General features: G+C 75.5%; 3 protein-coding genes across 4 annotated transcripts; 2 read left to right on the top strand and 1 right to left on the bottom strand.

Moving 5' to 3' along the window:
* The first annotated feature begins 596 nt into the window (after positions 1-596).
* On the top strand, positions 597-3,884 carry CNPY2 (canopy FGF signaling regulator 2). Its single transcript, XM_075445653.1, has 6 exons — positions 597-669; positions 1,266-1,390; positions 1,662-1,777; positions 2,072-2,269; positions 2,495-2,591; positions 3,453-3,884. The coding sequence occupies exons 2-6, from the start codon at positions 1,291-1,293 to the stop codon at positions 3,494-3,496; spliced, it is 555 nt and encodes a 184-aa protein (XP_075301768.1). The 5' UTR covers positions 597-669; positions 1,266-1,290; the 3' UTR covers positions 3,497-3,884.
* A 707-nt stretch (positions 3,885-4,591) lies between these two features.
* Positions 4,592-8,984, top strand: CS (citrate synthase). 2 transcript variants are annotated; one of them, XM_075445688.1, is made up of 11 exons: positions 4,592-4,730; positions 6,178-6,225; positions 6,330-6,437; positions 6,524-6,589; positions 6,672-6,803; positions 6,879-7,067; positions 7,222-7,421; positions 7,651-7,780; positions 7,875-7,976; positions 8,049-8,258; positions 8,336-8,984. In XM_075445688.1, exons 1-11 carry the CDS (start codon positions 4,677-4,679, stop codon positions 8,504-8,506), a joined length of 1,410 nt encoding a protein of 469 aa, XP_075301803.1. In that variant the 5' UTR covers positions 4,592-4,676; the 3' UTR covers positions 8,507-8,984. The 2 variants fall into 2 exon arrangements, with proteins under 2 accessions (XP_075301803.1, XP_075301804.1); XM_075445689.1 differs by lacking the exon at positions 6,178-6,225.
* A 38-nt stretch (positions 8,985-9,022) lies between these two features.
* Positions 9,023-12,279, bottom strand: COQ10A (coenzyme Q10A). The gene is made up of 5 exons (XM_075445690.1): positions 12,174-12,279; positions 10,892-11,035; positions 10,633-10,825; positions 10,446-10,547; positions 9,023-10,360 (listed from the first exon to the last, which is right to left on the bottom strand). Exons 1-5 carry the CDS (start codon positions 12,251-12,253, stop codon positions 10,193-10,195), a joined length of 687 nt encoding a protein of 228 aa, XP_075301805.1. The 5' UTR covers positions 12,254-12,279; the 3' UTR covers positions 9,023-10,192.
* Between the last annotated feature and the right edge of the window lie 510 nt (positions 12,280-12,789).

The following is a 12,789-nucleotide window of genomic DNA, read 5'->3' as shown; positions in this document are numbered from 1 at the left end:
ATCACTGCCCCCCCTCCCCCCCGCACTCGCCCGCCGGCCCGGGCGCCCTCATAAAGCAGCCTCGGACACCCGCGCCGCCGCCTTCTCCTTGGCTCCGGGGCCGCGGGGCTCGGGACCGGCACCGGGGACACGGCCCGGAGCAGCGGGAGCGGGGCCGGCCCCGGGACCGGGGACACGGAGGGAAGGAGCCGGCCCCGGGCGGGGCTGGCCCCGGGGCGCAGCGCGGAGGAGCCCGGGCGGCACCAAGGCCCCGCTGCGGGACCGGGACCGGGACCGGGACCGGGACGCGCCGTCGCCGGCGGGGGGGCGGGGCCGGAGCGCTCCTGGGGGCGGAGTCATTTCAGACCCCGCCTCCGCGGGGCCGAGCGCCACGCGGGCCGGGTCCTGGCAGCGCCCTGGCCCTGTGCGCTCCCCCCGGGCTGCCCGCGGTGCTGCCTGCGCACGGGATGGACCCGCCGCGGGTCCGGGAGTGGCCCCGCCCAGTCCTGCCGGCTCCGTCGCCCCCGACCGGCTCAGCCGCCCCGACCGGCTGGGCCGCCGCCCTCTCCGAGGGGCCGTTAGCCGCGGCGGGCCGTGCGGGGGGGCGCGGCGGGACAGGCGGCGCCGCGGGCAGCCCCTGGGCAGCCGGCCCGGGCGGGGGGCGGTGGAGCGGGACGGGAGAGCGGCGCGGTGCGGGGGGCTCGGCCGGGCGCGGGGCGGCTGCGAGCGCTGCCCGGCGGGGCGGGGGCTGCGGGGGGTCGGGGATGGGATATGGGCTGGGGTCTGCAGGGGAGGGGGCTCAGGGCGGCGGGGATGGAGCCTGTGCGGCGGGGGGCGCGGGGGGCTCCGGGCTGGGGTCTGCAGGGGAGGGGGCTGTGGGGGCTCCGGGCTGGATTTCCTAAAGGAGGGGGCTCGGGGGGGGGTGCTCCGGGCTGGAGGCCATAGAGGAGGGGGCTCGGGGAGTCTCTGGGCTGGATCCCGCAGGGGAGTGGGTTTGGGGGGGCTCCGGGCTGGGGTCTGCAGGGGAGGGAGCTCGGGGGTGCTGGGATGGAGCTTGTGCGGCGGGGGGCTCCGGGCTGGGGGCTGCAGGGGAGGGGTCGTGGGGGTCTCCGGGCTGGATCCCGCAGGGGAGGGGGCTCGGGCGGGGGGCTCCGGGCTGGGGTCTGTAGGGGAGGGGTCGTGGGGGGGCTCTGGGCTGCACCTCGTGGGCAGGCCTTGAGGGGCTCCGGCGGTCCCGGGGCCGCCGGTGCTCGAGCTGCCCCTGCCCAACCCCCCCCCCCCCGCAGGTGGCCCCGCAGCGCGGCCCGGAGGATGAGGGCCCGGATCCTGCCCACGCTCTGCCTGGCTGCGGCCCTGGCTGCACTGCTGCCCGCGCTCTGCGCCCGCCGGAGCCAGGACCTGCACTGTGGAGGTGCGCCAGGGGGCCGGGTTGGTGCCGGGGCAGCAGCTACGACCCTCTCGCCCCGCGGCTGCCCACCACGCTCAGCCGGCGCGGGGCCAGGCGTTCCCAAAGGGCTGCGGGACCCCCTCCCCACAGAGCTGCCCTCCCTACCTGCCGGCAGCACCAGTTGCACCAGTTACTGCCAGTGGCTTTAGGCAGCGGCAGCTCTGTCTGTGCCAGGGCTGCGGTGGGGCCAGGCGATGCTGTGGGCTCCGGGCCGCTGACGCCTGCATCCCCGCAGCGTGCCGGGCGCTGGTGGACGAGCTGGAGTGGGAGATTGGCCAGGTGGACCCCAGGAAAACCATCCAGATGGGCTCCTTCCGCATCAACCCCGATGGCAGCCAGTCCGTGGTGGAGGTGAGCCGTGTCCACAGGGACAGGCTGCGTCACCGCGAGGTCGGGGACGGGCTGTGGCAGGGGACAGGGAGGGCTCGGGCCCACGCCAGGTGCTCTGCGTGGGCTGGGTGACGCCGTCTCCCCTTCCTCAGCTTCCTCCGCTGCCCATCACCGGCACAGCCCCGCAGCGCCCGCGGAGACGTCGGACCCTCCCTTGATGCTCCCTGTCTCCCGGGGCAAGGCGCTGGCCCCACGTTCCCCTTCCGATGTCACGCTCGAAGGCCTGGCACCACTGATCTCCCGCTCGTGCCGCAGGTGCCCTACGCCCGGTCGGAGGCACATCTGACGGAGCTGCTGGAGCAGGTGTGTGAGAAGATGAAGGAATACGGGGAAAAAGTGGATCCAGACACGGACCGGAAGAGCTACGTCCGGGTGATCTCCCACGACGGGACCAAGATGGACCTCTCCGGGGTCAAAATCGACGGAGACGTGGCTTCTAGTCTGAAGTTTGCAGTGCGTGCTGGGACTGGGCGCCCGTGGTGGCTGTTTGGGCTCGGCGCGGGCTTTGGGTGGCAGCTGCCGCCCTTCTAGGGCTGAGCTAGTCTCACCGACAGCTCCCGGCCCCTTCCCCTCATCCTTCCTGGGCTGCAGGGGGAGGGGCCGGGGGCTCCCCAGCTGCTGTCGGCGTTGCCTGGGCCGTGTGGTCGCTGGCTGACCCGCCGGCGGCTCCCGTTGCAGTGCGAGAGCATCGCCGAGGAGTACGAGGACGAACTCATCGAGTTCCTCTCCCACGAGGCCGACAACGTCAAGGACCGGCTCTGCAGCAAGCGGACGGGTGAGCTGGGCCCTCGCCTCCCTCCTGCTCCCGTCCCGTCCCGTCCCAGGGTCTCCTGCCGCCTGAGGGTCGGAGCTGCTCCGTCTGCCGGCCCGGAGCAGGGGGGTACAGGAGCTGCGCGTCCTCCCCGCCGGCCCTCAGCCCCTCTGCGGCAGCTCGGTGCCAGGGCCTGCCCCCCCCGCGCACGCTGCCAGCCCCACGCCTGCGCCCCGCTGCCTGCCGCGTGCTTCGGATGCGCGGCCTGGCCAGGCGTGCGCTGCCGGGGCCGCGCCGGCTGCAGGCTCCTGGTGCAGCCAACGGCCGGGCGCTCGCCGTGTGGCCTTTCCCTTCCCGCAGAGCTATTTTCAGCTCACAAACACCGGGGTCAGGGCACGCCGCGACCTTTGCGCTTCCTCACTAACGAGCGCGGCCCGCGGCCGTTACCTGCGGCACTGGGCCAGGCCGGGGCGCGTCCCTCTGTCCCTGCCCCACGCGCCGGGGGAATCGCTCCTTCCCCAGGGGGTCCCGGGGGTCTCCCGGCACTGACGGCTGCTCCGGGGGCTGAGCCTGACGCTGGCCGGGCGCCTGCTGCCTGCACCCTGCCTGCCCGGCTGCCGGGGCGGCTGCAGGTGCCGGAGCCGGGGAGACGCCGGCCGGCAGCTCTGTCCCAGCAGCCGCATTTCTGATTAACCACGAACAACGCCCAGGGGAAGTGTAGGTGTCCCCCGGCACGGGGCACGGCTGTGCCGGCCCAGGCGCTCCCTGCGTGGCCCGGGGATGCACCGGAGGGGACGCGCCAGAGGGGAGGGGTCCCGGCTCCCGGGCGGGGGCTGCCTGCGGGGCTCTGCCACGTCCCGACCGCGCCGGCCTCTGTCGCCGCAGACCTGTGCGACCACGCGCTGCGCATCCCGCATGACGAGCTGTGATGCAGACGGCCCTGGCCGCCTCGTGGGACCAGGATTGCGCCGGCTCCCTCCGGATGTCCCCTGCCTCGCGTCGCCGCAGCCCCACTGCAACAGGCCGGCGTGGCAGGGAAGGCTGCGGCTCCAGAGCCGGCGTGGATGCTGCCTTGCCCAGTCTGGTGCTCTCCTATTTATTCACCATCCGTCCGCTGCCGCAGGGCTGGGGGCACTGGGACACCGGCCTTGCTTCCCCCACCGGGACGCTGCCGCGGGGGCTGTCGGCCAGGGACGCTGCCCGGGGACGCCGGGGCTCGGCCGCCCCCGCCGTGGGGTGCTCGGCCGCCCAGGGCTGGCTTTGGGACCCCCTGCAATAAAGGGGCTGCGCGGCGGCCGTGCCGCAGGCCCACCCCGAGGGCTGCGTCTCGCTCCTGTGCGCGTGGGAGCAGGGGGGTGCAGGGCTGGGGACACTGGTGGCAGCCCCATGTGTCCCCGCGGCACCGCTGGCGACACCAGCCTTGGCAGCCCCGTGTCACCGGCGCCGTCAGAGTGGGGGTCCCGTCCCGTCCAGTCCCCTCCCCCGTGCGGGGCCAGCGGGGCAATGGCCTGGGGTCAGCCGGGGTGGTCACCCGCAGCCCCGCCCCCGTCCCGGGCCCGTGACGTAACCGCGGAGCCGGGGCAATGTCACAGGGTGACCCCGAGCACGCGGCGGCTCCCCGTGGGATGACGTCACAGTGACCTCGGAGCTCATGGCCGAGTGTTGGGGACGTCAAAGGGCTGCCTTGCACCACAGCCGAGCCGCTCTGAAGCACCGGAGCGCCCGGACGGGTGACGCAGCGGCATGACGTCACGCACTGCAGACAGTGACGCCACGGGGGGGGGCGGGACGCCGGCTCACCCCACCCCACCCCAGGATCAGGCGAATGCGGCGGCCACCTATAGCCCAGCCCCCCCCCGCCGCGTCTTTTGCCTATCCCCGCCCCGAGGCGCGCGGCGCCGCCAATGGCGAACGGCTCTGCCCCAAGGGGGCGGACAGAGGCGGGGCTATGCTAATGAAGACCGCGCCGCCGCGCCCCGCCCCGCCCGCCGCGCTGAGGACCCCCGGCCGTCGCCGCCGCTCGCTCCGGCCCCGCGCCCGCTCCCGCCCAGCCCCGGCCCCGCTCCCGCCCGGCCCCGCTCCGCCCCCGGTCCCGGTGCTGGTGCTGCCATGACGCTCCTCGCCGCCGGCAGCCGGGCGGCCGCGCGCCTCTGCGGGCCCAAGGTGAGGGCGCCCGCCCCGGCCTTGCCGCGCCTTAAAGGGGCGACGCCGCGGGGGGGCCGGTTCTTAAAGGGGCGACGCGGGGGGGGCGCTGCCTTAAAGGGTCCGCGCTGCGGTGGGGGACGGGGGGGGTCGCGGGGCCGCGCGCTGCAGCGGCAGCACGTGGTGGGCACCGGCGATGCCGCCAACGCCGGGAGCGCGGCCGGGCCGGGCGGGGCGGGGCGGGGCGCGGCCCTGTCAGACCGGGGGCGCGCCGGGACCACCCGGCCGCCGTGGGACAGCGGGGGGGCTCCAGGCCCAGCCCGCGCCGGGGGGCTCTGCCGGGGCTGCAGCCCCCGTTGGGGCTCCCCGGTCCCCGCCGCGGCGCTGGGCTGCAGCGGGGGGGCCCCACGGCGGCCCCGGGGGCTCCCGCCTGGCGGCACCGACAGCGAGGGGGCGGGGAGCCCCCCCCACCTCTCCCCGCCCCCCTCCGCCGTAGAGGGCAACGGGGTCACAGGGGGGGACCCCCGGTCCGGCCCGGGGCTGCCCTGGGGGGGGGGGGGGGGGCGAGCAGCAGCGTGGGGCTGGGGCGGCCCCGGTCCCCCCCCGCCCGTTTGCCTTGGCCGCGGCCCCGGCGTTTCGTAACGGCTGCGGCGCGTGCATCGACCGGGCGTTATTTTGGGAGCCGGACCCGGCGCACCGCCCCCCCGCCCTACCCCCGCCCCGAGCCGCCCCGGCGCTGACCCGGGGGGTCCCGCACCCCGGCGGGGGCACCGGGGGGGTCCCCGCACCCCCGGGCCGCGGCGGGGGCTCCCGGAGGGTCCCGGTGTGGCGGGACCCCCCAGCCCCGCCCACGGTGTCGCCGCCGTCGCGGGTGACCTTGAGCCGCGGCGGCCCCGGGGCGGCCGGGCCGTGGGTGCCCCGGCAGCGGGGTGCGGCGGCCGCCGTGACCTTGGGCTTCCCGCGGCCGCCTCTGTGGCCACTGCCGCTTCCCTGTCCCGGTGCCGCGCGCAGGGTGAGGGGTCCCCGCGGCCGGGCCGGAGCTCGCTGCGGTGCTGCCCACTCCCCCGGGCTCCCCGGCTGCCCCAGGGCGTCCCCTGGGCCGGGGTCCCCGCGGCTGCGGGCACGGAACGACCGTCGGCTTCCCCGGCGCCGGCCAGAAAACCACGGCGGTACCGGCTGCTTCATGCAGCCGCTCCTGCGCTCCACAGAGCAGGAAGTGAAACGGGGCCACGTTCGACGCCGCTGGCCCCCGCTGCACCGCGCTCTGCTCGTCCCGGCCCCACCGAACCGGCCTGGCGCGGAGCTCGGCACGTGTGGGCAAGGGAGGCCGCCGGGCGCAGTGTCCTCGCGTGAGGGGATCTGCCCGGTGTGGCGGCACAGCTCCTGCCGCGGCGCTGTGCGGTGCTCGGGGGCCAGGGAGCGCGGTGGGGTCTCCCCTGACGGACCCGGTCCCTCTGCTCTTCCGCAGAACGCGCCCTGCGTCCTCTTCGCCGCCCGTCACGCCAGCGCGGCCACGGTAAGAGCCGCCCCGGTGCTGTCCCCCCTGCACAGCGCCGCAGCGGGGAGCACGTGCGCGGCTCCCGCGGGTGCAGGGCTCATGGCCCCCTCCCCCCTTCCCAGAATCTGAAAGACGTCCTCGCCGGGATGATCCCCAAGGAGCAGGCGAAGATCAAGAGCTTCAGGCAGCAGCACGGCAGCACGGCCATAGGGCAGATCACGGTGGACATGGTGAGCAGGGGACGCCGCACCCCCACTGCGCCGGGGCCGCCGCGCTGCGCCGCAGCCGGTGACCATCTCCTTCCGCCCTTCCCCAGGTCTACGGCGGGATGAGAGGCATGAAGGGGCTGATCTACGAGACCTCCGTGCTGGACCCTGATGAGGTGGGGCCTGATCCTGCGCTGCGCGGGCGCCCGCCTCGCGTGGGTGACGCCGCAGCGGCTGATGCTGTGCCGGGCTCTCCAGGGCATCCGCTTCCGCGGGTACAGCATCCCCGAGTGCCAGAAGCTGCTGCCCAAAGCCGCGGGGGGAGAGGAGCCACTGCCCGAGGGGCTCTTCTGGCTTCTGGTGACGGGAGAGGTGCCCACTCAGGAGCAGGTAGCAGGCGGGGGGTGCGGCTGGGGGGCTGCTGGCCCCCCGCCCCGCGGCTCAGCCCCCCATGCCCCCCCGCAGGTGAGCTGGCTGTCCCGCGAGTGGGCCCGGCGCGCCGCCCTGCCCTCCCACGTCGTGACCATGCTGGACAACTTCCCCACTAACCTGCACCCCATGTCCCAGCTGAGCGCCGCCGTCACTGCCCTCAACAGCGAGAGCAAGTTCGCTCGCGCCTACGCTGAGGGCATCCACCGCGTCAAGTACTGGGAGGTATGGGGGGGCCGGGCGCGTGGCGCGGCATGGGGGGGCTCGGCTGCCTCGCCTCTGAGCTTGGGCTGGGGCGCGGGCGCAGGGTGGGGTGCAGGGGTCAGGGGCTCGCACCCCCGCGGAGGGCAGCTGCTCTGTCTTACCCCACCTGTCCCAGTTTATCTACGAGGACGCCATGGACCTGATCGCCAAGCTGCCTTGTGTCGCCGCAAAGATCTACCGCAACCTGTACCGCGAGGGCAGCAGCATTGGCGCCATCGACCCCAACCTCGACTGGTCCCACAACTTCACCAACATGCTGGGCTACGCCGACCCCCAGTTCATCGAGCTGATGCGGCTCTACCTCACCATCCACAGGTACGGGGCCCCGAGGAGCAGCCGGCGCCGGCAGCGGCAGGGGCTCGGCCCCACTCCCACCCCCCAGGGATGGGGCTGGGTCCTGGGACACGCCCGGGCTGCTCCAACGGCGTCACCGGGCACCCGGCGCGGGGCCACAAGCAGCGAACGTCAGCTGCGGGGGTGTCCCCACGGCTGCGGGGCCCTCGGCAGGGACCGGGGAGACCTGACGCCCCCCTCGCCCCCGCAGCGACCACGAGGGGGGAAACGTGAGCGCCCACACCAGCCACCTCGTTGGCAGCGCCCTGTCCGACCCGTACCTCGCCTTCGCCGCCGCCATGAATGGGCTGGCCGGGCCCCTGCACGGTCTTGCCAACCAGGTGGGCACCCCCCGCACCCATCTGTCTGTCCGTCCGCCCGTCGGCGGGCTGCTGTCCTCACCCTGTCCCTGTCCTCCGCTTGCCGCGCCCGCAGGAGGTGCTGCTCTGGCTGACCAACCTGCAGAAAGAGCTGGGCCAGGAGGTGTCGGACGAGAAGCTGCGGGACTTCATCTGGAACACGCTCAACTCGGGCAGGGTGAGCCGGGCTCTGCACGGGGCGAGGGGCCGGGGCCGTGCCGGGGCTGCGCGCTGACCGCTGTCCTCGCAGGTGGTGCCGGGGTACGGGCACGCAGTGCTGCGGAAGACGGACCCCCGCTACACCTGCCAGCGGGAGTTCGCCCTCAAGCACCTGCCCGAGGACCCCATGTTCAAGCTGGTGGCCCAGCTCTACAAGATCGTCCCCAATGTGCTGCTGGAGCAGGGCAAGGCCAAGAACCCCTGGCCCAACGTGGATGCCCACAGCGGCGTGCTGCTGCAGGTGAGCCGGGGGGCCAGGGGCTTGGGCTGCCCCCTCCCACGGAGCTGCTGGCCCTGACCCCCTCCCTTTCCCCGCAGTATTACGGCATGAAGGAGATGAACTACTACACGGTGCTCTTCGGGGTCTCGCGGGCCCTGGGCGTCCTCTCGCAGCTCATCTGGAGCCGGGCGCTGGGCTTCCCGCTGGAGCGGCCCAAGTCGATGAGCACCCAGGGCCTGATGCAGCTCGTGGGCTACCGCTCCGGGTAACGGAGGGACGGGGAGGGGGCTGCGGCTCGCCGCTCCCCGCGCCACCACGCCGCCCGGCCTGGGCGCACGCGTTGCTGAACCCCCCCGGCCCCGCTGGGGCGCGAGCGGAGCCCCCCGCTGCTCCTCTCCCCTCCCCGCTGCCTGGGGAGGGGGTAGAAGCAGCCCCGGGCCTGCTCCCCCCTCCCACTCCCCGCCCGGTGAGGCAGGGGGCTCCCGAGCAGCCCCCCGCACAGGGTTCAGCCCCGCCGCGCGCCCAGGCCCCCCTGTGGGGCAGCAGGCGAGGACCGGCCGTCTGTGCCCCCCAGGGTCGCCATACACTCCTCCCCGGCCCGCGCCCTGCGTCTGTGTGAGCCCCCGGGGTTGCTGCCCCCCGCAGCCGGAGCGGGGCCCCCCCGCGCGCCAGCCCCGGCCCCGCGCAGGGATCGGGCGCTTCCCTACAAACAACGACAAAATGCAAAGTAAAGGTTTTTATTAACAAGCCCGGCGCCTCCCTCCCTCCCCCCCTCCCTGGGCTCAGGGTCCCCGGGCAGGACCCCGGCCCCCGGGCTCTGCTTTGCTCCTGCAGGATTTTGGGGGGGGTCAGGGGCTGCTGCCCCCCGTCCCACCCTGGTTTGCCCCCACTGGGGCCGGCGCGTTGCCCTCGGCCGCTGGGACCTTGGCACACTGGCAGCGCCGGGCGCAGTCGTGTCCACAGGGACCAGCCTGGTTCGGAGCTGGGGGGGGCTCAGTACGCAGCCCCCCCACTTCCCCCCAGCTCCCCTCGCCCGTGGCTGCCGAATGAGGACCAGGAGGCTGCTCGCCCTTGGACATTGCTCTTTATTGGCCTGCACCGGCCTGGCCGCGGGCAGCGAGGCCACGGTGCCCTCGGGGATGGGGCCGCAACGGGTGGGCTCAGTGGGGGGAGTCAGGGGGGTGCGGGGGAGCCCCTGTCCCCCCTGGGATGGCCGTTCTGGCCCCGCGGGGCTGGAGGCCCCCACATCCCCCAAAGGTAAGGAAAGGCGAGCAGGAACCAGAGAACGCCAGGGACTGGGGCCCTCTTGGTCCCTGGGGTGGGGCTGGGGGAGGGGGGGGCAGCACCAGCCGTCCCATCCCCCCCCCTCTGTGCGTGTGGCTTGTGCAAACTGTGCGATGCCGGGGTCCCTCGGCCCCTGCGCCTGGCTGCGGGCAAGGGGCCAGGCAGCAGCGTCCTCCCTGTGCCGGGCTCCTTCCCTTTTGTTCCCGGAGGAGCTGGGGCAGGAGGGGGCCCCTCAGCCGGCCCCCTCCTCCCCTGGCCCCTCGCTGCCCCCCACCGCGATCCCCAGCAGGATCCGGCCTGGCTCCCCCGCCAGTGAGTCCCCCTGTTCCTCCCACCCCCCCGAGTGAGGAGCTGTCCCACCGCCGGGACCCTCCAGCCTGGCCGAGGAGCTCAAACAAAACGGGGGGGCGAGGGGGGAGCTCCCAAGAACTAAAACAAAACTTAAAACCCAAATCAGCGACAAAACCAGGGACTCCAGTGCCGGACCCCGGCTCCCGCGGCGTCGCGGTGGGGCGGGGGGCTCGCGGCAGCCCCCCGCGCTCGCAGGAGCATCGCCTCTCGCCCACGGCGTCGCGAGGGTCAGTGAGGCAGCGACGGCAGAGACGGACCCAAATAAATATTGAGGGGGCGGCCGCGGGGCCAGGCGCAGTCCGGGGGGTGCTGGGCCACCCTCACGTCTGGTGAACCTCATGGAACATCAGCTCCCGGGGGATGCGCGTCTCCGGGCCGAAGGTCTTGGCCGCCCGGCGCTCAAAGGCCACCACCATCTGCTTGACCACCTCATCGAAGAAGACGGTGGCCAGCTGCGAGTGCAGCAGCGAGCGGAACTCGAAGGAGATCTGGGGCGGGGGGAGAGGGGCGGCGGGTGGGCAGCTCGCCGCAGCAGAGCCCTCGCCCCGGCGCCCGCCCGCGGCCGGGCCTTACCGAGAAATCCACGGTGCTGGTGCGGGGGTAGCCGGGAATGCCGGGGCTGAAGCGCCAGGTGGTCTCCAGGTGGTTGAAGAGCCGCCCGTCCGTGCAGACGGCCTGTGGCGGGGGGAGCGCCTGTCAGCGGCGCCCGAGGACCTCCCCGGGACGGGTCGGGTGCCCGCCGCGCTGGGGGCCCACTCACCTTGACGAGGTGCGGGCGGACGAGCGTGACGATGGAGGTGTAGCGCTCGAGCACGGGCGGGAAGCCCACCTCCAGCTGCGCCCTGACGTGGCTGCTGCGCCTGGAGACCACCACCGACTTCTTGCACCAGGGCACGAAGTTCTTGTAGTCCTCCACGTTGGCGACCACGTCGTACATCTCCTGCATGGAGTACCTGGGGGAGAGCGGGCGCTGGAGCCGGGGCCGTGCCGCCCGGCCGCGCCGAACCCGCCGCACCTACCCGATGATGCGTCGCTCCGAGTACTCCTTCCGCTTGTGGGTCAGGCTGAGGAAGGCCCGGCTGGGCTGGGCGCGGGGCTCCCACTCGGCGCCAGCGGGCGGGTGGGCGAGCCGGCTGAGCCGGAGCCCGCACAGGGCCGCGTGCCTGGCGGGAGACGGGCGTTGGAGCGGGGTCCGGCAGGCAGCCCCCCCGCCCCCGATGGCCGCGCTGCTGGGCTGGAGCTGGAGCGCTCGCCACACGCCCGTGGCCTTGGCTGCTGCTGTGCAAGGGGAGCGGCCGCGAAACCTGACCGCCGGGACACCTAATCCCGGGCGGCCGAGCAGCGACAGGCGCCCGCTGCCCCCGGCGCTGTGCCAGGCGCCGGCGTCACCGCAGAGCCCCGCGCAGCCCCGGCTCAGCCCCGGCGCGGTGCGGCCAGTGCCGGAGCTGCCGGCGGGAAGGGCCACGCTCGGCACCAACGCAGCGGGGTCCCGGGGGGCCGTGTCGCCCCACCCTGGCGCTGCGGGGACGGCGGCAGGGTCCTCCCGCGGTGCTGCCGCCGGCTGCTTCGGCCTCACTCCACCGGCCCGGGCCCCAGCAGCTGCTCCCAGCCCAGGCCCGCCACGGCGACGGCGACAGCTCGGGCGCGGCGTTTGGGGGCTCGCACCCTGCCCACGCCGGGGCTCCGCATCAGGGCTGCTCCCACCGGGCCCCTCCTGCCACCGGCAGCACTCCCAGGGTTTGTAGCGGTGCCGCTTGCCGGTCACCCCGGCTGCGTCGCGGGCTGCCAGCCCCACTGCCCCCGAGCTGCGGGACGCGACGGCGGTCCCCGAGCTCCCGGCACGGCGGGGGCGGCGGGGGGGCCGTGCGGGCCTCAACCGCGGCGCTCGGCTGGGCCAGGCCGGGGGTCTCCGGGAGCGCAGGGACCCACCAGATGCAGCCGATGGGGACGGTGATGGCCCCCCCGGGGCTCGCCGGTGCGGGGGGGGGGGGGGGGGGGGCTCAGGGTCTCCCGGGCTCGCCCGAGCTGACCGTGACGCAAGCGCCCGGCCCGCTGACGTCACTGCCGCCGCTCCCGAGGTGCCGGCACCGGACCGGGGACGCGGCCCCGCAGGGCCCGAAGGGCTCGGCCCGAGGTCAGGGCCCGGGGCACCGAGTGCCCCCCCCGATCCCCCCCCCCCCCCCGCGGGGTCCCCCGCTCCTCCGGTGCCCGCGGGCCCGGTCTGACCTCCGCGCGCCGGCCCCGCCCGGGCCGCTCCCCCCGGCCGCTCCCCCCGGTCCCCCCGCCCCGGCCCCCCCTCACCTGCCCGGCGGGGCCGCCGCCTCCCGCAGCCGCTGCCGCGCCCCGAGCTGCAGGGCCCCGCGCAGCCGCCGGGCCGCCATCGCCGGGGCCGGGACCGGCTCCGCTGCCCTCGCACCGGCGCCGCCGTGACCTCTCACCCCGCCGGCGACGTCACCGCGTCGCCATGGAGCCCGCGCGCGTCACAGCCCGGGGGGCGGGGCGACGCCTCCCGCGCGGGGCACGGCGGGAGCTGGAGTCCGCGCTGCGCGAGGCACTATGGGAGTTGTAGTCCGGCCTGTTCTCAACCCCCCCTGGGCCCGGTGCGTCCCCAGGCTCCGGCAGCCGCCCCCCCACCCCCCAGCCCGGCCAAGCAGCGCCCGGTGCCGCGTCCTCTCCCCGCGCAGCCACGTCCGCAGCCGCTCCCTGGCTTCACCCCGGCGGCCCGGGCGGGGGGCACCCGGCCAGTGGCCCCCGCCGCCCCCTCCTCCACCTCCTGCGGCTCGGCCGGGCCCGGGCGGTGCTGCCCGCTGCCCCGCGTCCCTGCCGATGCCTGGAGCCCGGAGCCTGCCCACACCGGGCAGCGTGGCGGGAGGCCCCACCGTCCCTCGGCTCGGCCTCGTGGCCGGGTGCGGGGTGG

This window comes from Opisthocomus hoazin, chromosome 32 (genome assembly GCF_030867145.1).
Source record: "Opisthocomus hoazin isolate bOpiHoa1 chromosome 32, bOpiHoa1.hap1, whole genome shotgun sequence".
Lineage (NCBI taxonomy): Eukaryota > Metazoa > Chordata > Aves > Opisthocomiformes > Opisthocomidae > Opisthocomus > Opisthocomus hoazin.
This window is presented reverse-complemented; position numbering and strand designations above follow the sequence as displayed.

Bases quoted from the DNA above. Each gene is read 5' to 3' on its own strand.
- COQ10A (XM_075445690.1), bottom strand. From the start codon at position 12,253: ATGGCGGCCCGGCGGCTGCGCGGGGCCCTGCAGCTCGGGGCGCGGCAG. The intron at 11,036-12,173 runs GTGAGGGGGGGC...GTCTCCCGCCAG, and splicing joins GCGGCGGCCCCGCCGGGCAG to GCACGCGGCCCTGTGCGGGC. The intron at 10,361-10,445 runs GTAAGGCCCGGC...CCCCCGCCCCAG, and splicing joins CCAGCACCGTGGATTTCTCG to ATCTCCTTCGAGTTCCGCTC.
- CS (XM_075445688.1), top strand. From the start codon at position 4,677: ATGACGCTCCTCGCCGCCGGCAGCCGGGCGGCCGCGCGCCTCTGCGGG. The intron at 6,804-6,878 runs GTAGCAGGCGGG...GCCCCCCCGCAG, and splicing joins AGGTGCCCACTCAGGAGCAG to GTGAGCTGGCTGTCCCGCGA. The intron at 7,977-8,048 runs GTGAGCCGGGCT...CTGTCCTCGCAG, and splicing joins ACACGCTCAACTCGGGCAGG to GTGGTGCCGGGGTACGGGCA.
- CNPY2 (XM_075445653.1), top strand. From the start codon at position 1,291: ATGAGGGCCCGGATCCTGCCCACGCTCTGCCTGGCTGCGGCCCTGGCT. The intron at 1,778-2,071 runs GTGAGCCGTGTC...CTCGTGCCGCAG, and splicing joins GCAGCCAGTCCGTGGTGGAG to GTGCCCTACGCCCGGTCGGA. The intron at 2,270-2,494 runs GTGCGTGCTGGG...CTCCCGTTGCAG, and splicing joins CTTCTAGTCTGAAGTTTGCA to TGCGAGAGCATCGCCGAGGA.